Source organism: Typopeltis vanoorti, chromosome 10, assembly GCF_054136105.1.
Source record: "Typopeltis vanoorti isolate ZY-2024b chromosome 10, IOZ_Tvanoo_1.0, whole genome shotgun sequence".
Lineage (NCBI taxonomy): Eukaryota > Metazoa > Arthropoda > Arachnida > Uropygi > Thelyphonidae > Typopeltis > Typopeltis vanoorti.
Genome location: NC_143558.1, coordinates 33143864 through 33156232, shown reverse-complemented (window position 1 = coordinate 33156232; position 12369 = coordinate 33143864). Strand labels below are relative to the sequence as shown.

At 35.0% G+C, this 12369-nt stretch overlaps 1 protein-coding gene across 1 annotated transcript in view; it reads left to right on the top strand.

Moving 5' to 3' along the window:
* hppy (MAP4K3-like protein hppy) overlaps window positions 1-12369 on the top strand; it is a 452362-nt gene that overhangs the window by 197996 nt on the left and 241997 nt on the right. Inside the window, exons 13-14 of the mRNA XM_090399556.1 lie at window positions 7836-7912; window positions 8391-8429. Coding sequence (XP_090255682.1) covers window positions 7836-7912; window positions 8391-8429 — 116 coding nt within the window. The remainder of the gene's footprint in view (window positions 1-7835; window positions 7913-8390; window positions 8430-12369) is intronic.

The window sequence follows — 12369 nt, the reverse complement described above, 5'->3', positions numbered from 1 at the left end:
ACAAGTTGACAAATGCATTGGACAAGATAGATGTATATACAGTGGTATATTTAAATTTCACAAAGGTTTTTGTTAGATTACCACGCAACAAGTTGGTAATTAAACTGACCCAGTTTAGGGATTGGATGTTAGATTGGTGAGGTGGATAGATGACTGGCTGTCAGATAGACATCATTGAGTTGTGTAGATGGGTAAGGAATCTGAAAGAGTAAGTCACAAGTGGCTGCAGGGATCTGTTTTGGGCCACTGTTCTTTAACTTTTATATTAATGATAATGTGATTAATCTAACTGGAGATATGTAACTGTTGTAGATGGTGCAAAATTTGGAAAAATGGTGAGGGGTGAAGCAGATATTGTGGCCTTACAGGAAGACTTGAATAGATTATATGAGTGGTACTTCAGTGCAATGTTGCAAAGTTGCAAGAACAGCTCTTGCATTGATTAGAACAGATGCAATGTTCTTAAAAGTTGGAAGTTTGGGGAAGAAATATAGTTGAAAGAATACTTAAGCTAAAAAAGGTGGAAAAGAGCATTATTAGAGAAACAAACAGTTATCTCAGAATTAACTATTTATTTCTTTTAAATGAAGCTAGGTTGTGGCATAGATAAATTATATATTGTATATCTTCTTCCAAAACAATGGACAATTTCTTTTGATATGTTATGCAGCAAATGTATTCGAGTTAAGCTCTGTAAACCTGAAAGAGATGAATTCTTTTAAGGAAGAAGTTTCCACAAGGAAAAAGAAACTTTAAAATGATCTTTGTATTTCAAGGAAATAGAAAGCAACTGATATTGCAGAGAAAATATGAAAGAAGAAATACGTTCATTCTTAAGAAAAGTTGCACACAAATTATCTTTTTGTTTTCAAAGAAAGACAGACTACTGTTTATAGTATAAGAAACCATGCCTTATAAATTTGCAGTTTGTGTATTCTCATTAAATTCTGTGATCGTGAAGAGCACACAGGAATTCTTTTTTTTTTATATTCTTTAACTCTGTTGTTAAGTGTGTAGGCCTTTTTCTCTTTAGAAGGTAGGTGTTATTTATAATGCAAATTTGTATATAGAACTTGTAAAATATAAACATTTTACACACATTGTTATTTACATGAATTTACACTAATATTAAATTGTTTAGAAATAAAGATATTATTTTTGAATTTTCTTTATCTCTCACTCAATCTCTTAATCCCAGATCTGAATCTGTTATATTAACTAAAAAGTTAATGAACTGCTCCAGTCTATAATGACAACCAGACAGAAGGACATACAGAACCATTTTTCCCTTACTTTCACTCATTTGGACTTGTGCTTTTGCAAGAATCTTGTTCAACATACGTGCCAAGTCATGCTTACTCTCTGGAACGTTCCTGTGTGACACATGATATATCATTACGTTTTATTGTATAAATTTATTATTATTTAATTTGTGATTATTATTAATTGTTTATGTTAAATTCCCTCGGAGATGGTAACCTCTATTTTAGCCTAAAATATTCTATTCTTAAAACTCGCATCTGATACTATTACTTGACCTTAGTCTGTTTGCAATCTGCTTTACTTACCCCCCCCCCCTCAATATTTTAAGGTATACCCTTATACATGCTAGTGTCGAAAAAAAAAAAGGAAAAACCTCTAGTTAAGGGCAGGTCCTTAATTTAGATTGCTAATGCTCATGTTTAGTAGTCCTTGAAAAATTTATATTAGTTAGCAACTGCACCATCAAGGATTATGTAAATTTTATATTCTTTACAAACATGAGAATTTATTTACTAAGCACATGTAAGAGCCCTTTGTTCATTAATCTCAAGCAACTCTGAATTGTACAGTCGTGGCTGTTACTTACCTTGGTCACACAGGTCCAATTAGTTTTTGTAAGACAGTGCATTGGTTAACAAAGATCAGGCAAGCCATTTACAAAACTAAACATGTTTATTTTAACTAAGACAAATATTTTACAATCAGCAATGGGCATATCACATGCTTGAATCACAATTTATGCAGTATAGTTAACCTCTTGAGATTAAACAAAGAAATCTCACACTCAACTTATTACATGAAAGGTCCTTAGCCCACAAAGCCTTGCATTCAATTTTATAAAAATTGAGACAAAGTATATGTAACACTTTCTATGCATTAATTAACACAAGCAATATACAAACTTATACCAAAATTAACTTATATAAAATTTTTACTTAACATTTATGCACATACAGACTATCGCTTCACTCTCTAACTTCTTTGCTATATGCTACAATTGATTAAACAGGACTAGCATCAATTATCTACACAAACAATCTTGGACATTAACATAGAGCAATCTGCTTACTAGCTCTCATTATCTTGTAAAGTCCTAGGGTTTTCGAGGGGTATGGGTGAGTTCTGCTGTCTGAAGCGATTGAGCACTATTCGACGGTTGTCGTCTTGCAAGTTCTCTCCTTTGGAAAAGTAATATAGTTTTTCGGCGATGTTAGGAACTGCTCCGGTTGCAGCATATCAGCCTGCATATGGATCGATACTTTCACCGAAGAACATCTTGGATGGTTCCTTTGAATCTGACCTCTCCTGAACTCTCCCCTTGCACTGGGGTTACCTACCAACAAACTTCCCAAGCTCTCCCAGACAACTCCTCAAGGGACTCCCTACTCTTCTCCTCCCAAGACTCCAGAAAAATTTGGAAAAAAAAAGGGCCCTTTTGCCTGCCAATCATGGCATTTTATATCACTCGTTCCTTTTCTTACCATCCAAACTTCCTGGATTTTCTGGAATCGCCCTGACGTCACCCATGCTTACTTTAGGTCTTGGCGGCAAAACTCCTATATTTCAGTGACCTTAGAGATTATTGTTCACCTCCACCTCACTAGCATAATCCTGTCTAATCCTTTTAGTTACATATACTTGTAGTTCTACATTCAATTGTTTTCACAATATAATACAAAGTTTAATACATTAAAGCAGGTTATATACACTTCTAATTTTATATATTTTATGACTTATGTACAATTGTTATAGGTGAAAAAAATTTTCTTTATTTCACCATAAGAGATTTTACACTTGTCTATTGAAATAAGCAAAGAGTCATTCTTTCCCACTGTACCACCAAAAAACACAATGATTAACTTAAATCTCCTAGAATCTAGTTCAAAAAAGGATTCACAGCATGAAAAGAAAAGGACTTGACACTATACATCACTTAAATAACCATGTCATCACCTACACTGATGGATCATTTGATGAAGTACTCAATCAAAAAGGAGCTGGGGTTTTGTTAATTCTACCTGGAGCGGTAAGGAAACACAAATCAAATCCACAGCTTTGCAAAATTGCTTCAAACTTCACTTGTGAATTAACAGCCATCCAAGCTGCTCTAAAGTTCTATCTCTTTAATTCAATAATAAACATTACAGAAGGAATAACCATCTACAGTGACTCAAAATCTGCACTTGAAGCATTAAAAAATGGAAAAACAAAATACACAGGAAATTCATGAACATCTAACAACTTTAAATTTGAAATATAAGAGTTGTACACTGCAATGGATTCCAACCCATGTAAATATTGAAGGCAGTGAGAGCGCAGACAGACTAGCCAAAGAAACAAGATACTCACCTGAAAAATTACACCCGCTACCCCTAACTGATGCTAATTCTATTGCAAAAATAAGGTTGTTAAAACAAACTATCAAGAAGAAGCATGAAATCAGCAAAATTAATGAAAATTCAGCCAGATGGTACTGGAAGCTATGAAATTTGGAAGAACTGTCAAGGAGTCGAACTAACACCTGCTCATATCTATTCTTGTCCAGCAGTTGCCACTGCTCTACAGAAAATTGACAATAACCCTAGAGAAAAGCTCTACTCCATCAAAGTTCAACAGATTGCCAAAGCAGGTCTACAGGCTCACAGTCATCTAGAAACTCTTCAACAGACTCGACAACAACAATAAGAAAATATAACTACAAAGGTGTAGTTTCTTTACCACACATGGAAAACTTCATGGATAAAATTGTTAGTGTTTTAAAGAATTATTATTATTATTATTATTATTATTAAGAAAGACCTCCATGGAGTCAGAGACTCATCGAGGAAGGCCACATATTACACACACCAGCTATCACACTTATTCTTGAATTCATTCACACTGCTTGCATTCACAACATCCAATGGCAATCCATTCCAATCACACACACCCTCCGAGAGAAAAATCTAGCCTTCACACCCTTCTTCGCAGTCTTCATTCTCAGCTTCCAAGGATGTCCTTTCCCCACCTTCCATAAATTGAAAAATTCCATCAATTGAAATCCTGTATCACCCTTTCAGAAGTTTGTAAGTCTCAATCATATCACCTTTCTTTTTCCTGTTTGCTAGTGTCTACAGTCAACAAATTCTCAATCTGTCTTCATAATCAGTATTCCACAATCTCGGTATTTTTTTAACACTGTCCTTTGTATTCTCTCCAATATATCAAAATCACAACTTAAACCAGGAGACCAGATCTGCACACAATAGTCCAAGTGAGGTCTTATCAAGGTCTTGTAAAGAGGCAAAATAACATCCTTATCTTTACGTGTGAACGTTCGTTTCAGCATTGCAATTGTCTTTTGAGTTGTATTTGCATTCTTTGCCACATGGCCCTAAACTTTAACTTCCTATCTACTAATACTCCAAGATCCCTAACCTCATCAGTTTCTTCTAGCCTAATCCCACCAATATAATACGACATTGGATATCTAATCATGCCGAAGTGAATGACTTTACATTTACTGACATTGAGCTGACACACATTTTCCCATGCCTACAATTCCAGCCTATTCAAATCATTCTGCAAAGACTGCAGATCAGCAGCATTCCTAATTACCCTACCTACTTTGCATCATCAGCAAATAACTGTATGTCGCTTTTCAAATCCTTCCCAATATCATTAATGTACAGATTGAATAACAGTAGACCAAGCACTGATCCTTGTAGTACCCTACTTGTTACCTTAAACCTTGCAGACTCGGATCCCTCCCTTATACCACTTTTTGATATCTGTCAGTCAGCCATCCTCTTATCCATGCTAATATTATATAACCCAAAACCATTTTCTCCAATTTATGCAGCAGTCTGCCATGCTGTATTCTGTCAAAAGCCTTAGCAAAATCCAAAAGTATCATGGTGTGTCCATTCCCCCTTGTCTAGTTCAATTGTAATATTGTTATAGAATGTGAGTAAGTTGCTAAAACATGACCTTCCCTTAGTAAATCCATGTTGTTCATTGCAAAGTCACTGTCAACCCATTTCTGAATATGGGCCCTAACCAATTTTTCCAAAATCTTCACCACAACTCTTGAGATACTTAATTGGTCGATAGTTGAATACATTGGTCTTTGCACCGCCCTTGTGCAATGGAATTACCATACGTTCCTGTAGAATCTTCCCTGTTCTGAGACTCATATTAAACATCCTGGTCAAAGGAATGGCCAGTTCAGCTGAACACTCTTTTATCACACTTCCTGATATTCCATCAGTCCCTATTGCTGAATTCTTATTCAGTTTGTGCAACAGCTCTAATATCTCGGTCTCACACACCTGCATTTCTTTATCTAGTGAAGAGGTAACACTGAGCTCAATGTTGCATTCACCAGGTTGATAGCTTTTAACGAAATGGGCACTCATTAACTGAACAACCTCTTCTGCATCTGTAACCCTCATGCCATCTGGATTTAGAAGAGTTATTCTTTCATATTCATTCTTTCTTTTACTTGCAGCATATTGATAGAATTCTTGTGGGTTGTCTTTAGCACGCAGAGCCAGCTTCTTTTCATAATCAGACTTTGCTTTTCGTACAGCAGTTGTGACTATTCTAGCCTGATGCTTATAACGTTCATAATGGATATCATCCATATGCAAATGGTATTCATTCCACATCGTCCTTTTCTTACAAATCTCTTGCTTAATAAGATTACATATCCATTTGACTCCTACTCTATTTATTCTTTGAACTCTCGGGACACATTCTGATATCGCATCATTTAAGTATTGTTTAAATGCTTCCCATACACTGTTGATATTCGTTCCATCCAGTAACCGATCCCATTCCACTGAACTCAGTATACTCCTCAGTTGGTCATAATTTCCTGCTTTGTGGTTCAGCATGTAATCTTTTCTGAATGGAACATTCATAAACTTGGTCTCTTCCCAAGTGAATACCGCATGATCACTGTCACCAACTGGAGCACAATAGTCATGTCTTTAACTGAAATGCCCTCTGACACTATAATCAAATCTAACACACTTTGACCTCGAGTTCCTTCTGTCACATGCTGCTTGAGGAAGTTGTCCCGCAACAGCTCAATAAATGCATTTTCATTCTTCTTAGGAGATTCTACTGCTATCCAATCAATATTTGGATAATTAAAGTCTCCCATTATGATTACTCTTTTTGCACTCATCTTTTCTATTTAGTGATGCATTTCTTCATTAACAGCAACTGACAGGTCTGTAACAACACCCCACTATATAATTTGTCTTGTTAGATTTCACCTCACACCAGATGGCTTCAAACTCACTGCCACATGAAATATTGTTAGTAGCATTACTAAATTCATAGGTCTCAACTCTAACTGGATTTAAGTCATCCAGTATCATTAGCAGCACACCCCCTCCTCTCCTATTCACTCTATTCTTCCTAAAAATACTGTACCCATGACAGTTGATACCAGTTAGTAGGTCTGATTCTGATAGTCAGGTCTCACTAATTCCTGCAATCTGAGGTCGCAACATACTGACTAAGGCAACAAACTCTACCCATTTGTTTCTGATACTCCTAGCATTTGTGTACAGACATAATAATCTACCTGCATGTTCTTTTGTATACTCTTGTTTGCAGTCTACATGACACAGTTGGACAATTTCAGCTTAAAAGTTGCCATGATACTGATAACAAAAATATCGTTCGAAATCTGAGCATGATTGATTGTGGTATGCATGATGCATACCATCAATTTAATGTTAGTTCTACCTATGGCAGTTTGTTATAGGAATCATTTTGCTAATATAAAGTTTTTAAATTAATTAAAATATTCCTGATGAAGTATGTCCTAGAGTGTATAGCATTTAATTTGCTTATTTCCATATTTCTCATGTTATTCAAAAATAGCTGTTTTAATTAATAAAACCCTGGTAGCCTGGTTGGCCGAGTTAGCGTATCCGCTCTTCTGCCAAACGGCTGCAGGTTTGAATCCCGCCTTGGGCATGGGTGTTTGTGATTGTCTGTGGAAATACCAGTGGTTGCAGTAGATGGTGCTGGTGTAGTTGCAGTCAGTTGGTGTATTGAGTTGGTGGGGACAGCTGTGGAGCAGGTGCCCTCCCTCGATGAATCCATGCACTTCCTGGAGGTGTCAAATAATAATAATAATAATCAGTCTACATTTTAATCCATTAGCAAAAAATGTGTGGAGGGAGGGCTCTTGATGACAGATTATCTCAGAATGTCCATAAAGTAACTGAAGATGTTATTTTTTTTATCACTCCACATGAGCAGTTGCAAAAATTTTACATATTGGTGTTGTGCGTGTGAACAGTGTCGAAATCTTTTAAGATACTTATGTAGACACTGTCATGCTATTGCCACAAAAACAAGATAGAGCATGAAAGATACACATGTTTTCTGAATTCACCACATACAACAGAGTACTATAAAATAGCATATGGATATTAATATTTAAAATAATTGTTCATAATTTAATGCACACCATGATCAAAATAAATCTTGTTTATTTCATTATATAAGTATTGGAATGAAACATTTTCATTTCATTGTGATATTTTGATTGTATATATGCATTTCAGGATACCACAGTAGAGAATGGATACGATTTAGCTACAGCATGGATGGAGCAAGACATGGAGCCTGAAGTGATCTGCAAGTAAGCATCCTGATAAATTTTATTTAGCTTCATGTTATTATAAATAATCATTTATAATTGTTAGGCAGTTAAACTTTTTCAAGAAAATAAATTACAGGTATACTTGTGGCATCTATAAAATGAAATTGACTTTGATTCCAGGATTAGAACTAAATCATCTCATTTTTATAATATGTGTCATTATATTTTGTTGTATCTTATAATGGCAAGATAAATCTTGCTATGAACTACAATGATAGGATAAGGACATTAAATGGGTTATTTATAGCTTTGTTTGTTTTGTCTTGCATATAAAATTCATCTTCTGTTTTTATTAATAATGATAAAATTTGCATTCGTTTTGAAACAGTGCATCAGTTTAGCAGGTGAATCATTCTTCTCTTCAGTTTTAAGTGACTAATATATTAATACTTATTGTACTAAATTTAAATCAGATATTTTATTCCCTGTATTATATTGAACTTAATTTTGTCTTTAGGAGTCTTTTGGAAGTTGTAGATGAAGAACTTCTGCAAAGGTATGAAATGTGTTCCCCCTTTGTCTTCTCTCTTTCTCTCTCTTATAAATGCAGGACTGTGGGCTTATTGCCTTTTTTTTTAAAAATCATTTCTGACTTTGTAGTTTCGTAGGTTCCAGTTTGATAAACAACCTGGAACTGTTTTATTATGATAATATTATACTAACCTCAGCTAACAAATATATATAAAAATAAAGCGTGTATTGCATTCTGCAGTGCATGCATTATGACAAAATAATGTAGCGATTTCTGTTTCTACAGTTCATCTGGTAGTGATATTTTTCTGCTCTTTCATATATAGCAATATGAAACAGAACAAAAAAGTTAATAATAAGTTGATGACTAACTTAGTATTATCTTTTTATCTCTTATGGGTATGTCTGTTTTGAGGCATTTTTTTTATGATGATGATAATAATGATATTATTATTGTCAATTTTCCACTGGAAGGCTTAAGTTCATTTGGAGCAGCATTACAATGAACTTAATCACAAATTATCTGAATTTTTACATTCTACCTAATTATGATATATTTACTAATTATGTTCAAGATAAGTTTTATTAGTGAGGGAAAAACTACACCAGAAGGAAATTCAACCTCACAACCCAAGACCAGTTATATTAGTATTGGGAGGGGATATCGAATAGCAGGTAAGCATGCTGAGTAATCATTACTCTTATTATTTCAAATTAAACCAATAAGTGTAATGGAAGAATACACCTTACATATAAATTCACTTGTGTATATTCAAACTAATAATACCAAATGCTATATTCTCTCCACCTCCATTTTCTCATATCTTTTAAGTTTTATGTATTTTTTTTATTTTTATATTCACATACTGACATCTTTGATAGTGCTGAATTAGGTAATCATTATACATCAGTTTTTACTTCTACCTTAATGCACCCAAACTAAAGTTTTACATTCTAATGTAAAATATGACATTAAAATATACAGTAAAGCTAAGTATTTTTTATTGTGAATCATCTGTCTTCATTTGTGTTATTAGGTGCATCATTTGTAAATTAAATTAATGTCTGCATTTGTTTATTGTTAAAAATACTTCAAGATATCTAATTGAAAGCGTAAGTGTAATTACTGAATGTGGAATAGCTCCACTTAAACAGAATTCATTGCTATAGGAAAGAATGAAAAAATAAGCAGTTTGGGTGACCATCCTGTATTGAAAGGTAAGTAGGAGGATGGCGGTAAAAAAATAAATTAACTTATCAAATGGTATTAATAGAAATAAAAGGCAAATGGCAGGAAGAGTGAAAAGTATATTGAGAATTCCAGATAGTTAAGAGGAAGTTACTTTAGAAATAAAAACTTCCCTCCATCCATTCTTGTAAGCTATTTTCTATTCTTAATCAACCATCACTTTTTCACTTATGTCAGCTCATCATCATAAGCATGCACTATCTGATCAAAAATATCCAGACACCTCTTCATCTGAACTCTTGCTCTAATATTAAAGTCAGAAATATGTAGTAGGTCCATCCTTTGCTGCTCTAACAGCCTTCAATCTTCTGGAAAGACTTTCTGCTAGATGTTGGTACATTGCTATGATAATTCCCTTCCATTCCTGCACAGACCTTATGTTGTGGAAGGAGCATTTTTGTGTTGATAGGAAAGTGTCATCACTGAATTGTTGCCATAATTGGAAGCACAGAATTGTGTTTCCAACTTTATGGAAACACGATTCTTTGTGTGCTGCAGTCAGAACTTTTCTGACTACATTTCACCTGAAGAAAGCATAGAACTCAGAACCCACTAGTGCCAATCTTTACTGATGAGTCATGTTTCACCACGAGAGGTGAGCCTTTGTATGTCACTTCTAAGTACAAAATTGTGGAATAGTTGACATAACAAACAGCCTTAATATTTTTCAGTAGAACATTAAGTCAAAGAAAAATCAGCATAAGAATGGGATATATTGTGAATTATACCAAAAGTGTGCCACTTTGAAAAGTCACTGAGCTCTTCGTTATGGCCCATTTTACTGTTGATGTTTAACTATGAAGATTGCAAGACTATGTGCTTCCTTTTATACCTGTATGAGCCATAGTTGTGATATATATAGCCATATCCCTATAGTGAAGGGACATACAGATATTTTGGATCATAGACAGTGTATAAACAAGTTTTGAAAATTTTTCGAAGCCAGAAAAATAATGTGTTAATGAGATATTGTGTTAGAATGCCATACCACAAAGGCTTTATTGAGGTCTCGTCAGCGTGGGGCAGACCCAGAGTGGCGATACTAAGGTAAATATGACCTCTCCATTGCTTCTGCCTTTGTATCACCACTCTGGATCTGCCTCCCACTGAGGGGAGGCTATTGGCTAGCCTTAGATGTTGGGCAGGAGGTCTAAAGAATTAGTTATTTATTTATTATTTAAGATAAGGCTGTTTTTTTTTTTTTAAATTTACTACTGATTATAAAAATAGTCTTTCAAGTTTGTATTTACTGTGATGGAGCATGATAGTTTCTTCCATCTGATTCTGTTCAAGGTATCCAAGGCATGGTCTGCCAGACTTGACTGACTATAGTTGTGGCAGTGAATGTATTTTTTTGTTCTTCTAGGTGGATGATGTTAGCGGATCTCCCAGTTTGGCTATAATATGATAAGTTGCATGAACAAGGAACCTTGTAAATACCTGGAATAGAGAGGAGAGGAAGTGGATTCTTAGGAGAGTGGAGAAGGGAAGCTAGCTTCAATTTAGATTTGAAAGCAGTGCGGAGATTATATTTCTCTAAAGTTCTGGCTATTTTTTCTAAGGTACCCTGGATATAGGAAATCGTTATGGCATTACTGTAGCCTTTATGTTGAGAGGGATGTGAGGAGGTGGAAGAGACAGATTTATAAATATTTTTGGTATTGTAACCATTAGACAGGAAGGTTTCGCAAATAAAGGTGAATTCTGGAACAGAGGTTGGTGTCTCCATTGACAAGGGTTTTGATGACACCATGTTGAGATGGGGAATGGTGGGAAAGTTTATGTATCTATCTACCTGTGTAGGTGGGTTTTCTGTAAACTGCAAAAGAAATGGTGCTATTGACCAGACATATGATTGGGGTATCTAAAAAAGACAGTTTCTTTTCCCCCCTCCCAATGGTGAACTGGATTCTGGAATGCTGACAGTTGAGGTGGAGGAAGAGAAAGTAATGTGGCTGAGCCATGTTGCAAAATAGAGAACACATCATCAATATATCTTAACCAAATAGAAGGTGAGGCTGACAGTATCAATAGCTTGTTTTTCAAAATGCTCTATAAAGAAAATAGTCAGGGGGGGGGGAGCCCCTGAAAGTACTTTCTGTTTATATAAGATGCCCTTCCAAGAGAGGTAACAGTATGGATAGCAAAATTAAAAGGATCAATAATGTCTGGGGGGGGGGGGAAGCATTTTTCAGCAAATTTATAAACAGAATAATATAAACATAATATAAACAGAAAGTACTTTCTGTTTATATAAGATGCCCTTCCAAGAGAGGTAACAGTATGGATAGCAAAATTAAAAGGATCAATAATGTCTGGGGGGGGGGGAGCATTTTTCAGCAAATTTAGTCAGAAAGAACAATATTTTTGAGTATAGAGGTGACATCAAAGCTCACGATTTAATTTTTTAATTTCACATTTGACATCTGTAGAAGCAGAAGACATCATTGCCAATACGACAATGATGTCTTCTGCTAGATTAAGTGGTAGGGTCATAGATTCCCTTTCCACACAAAGTTTGTAGGACAATCACAAACATCCATCCTGGGATTATAATCTGCAGCCACTCGGCTGGTGAGCGGACATGCTAACCACTCGGCCAAGCAGGCGGGCTCAAAGCTCAACATAACATTATTAAAGATTTATCTAAAAATAATATTACATGATCACCACAGTAATTAATTTTAATGAAATTAGGACACAGTAGCATCACCTT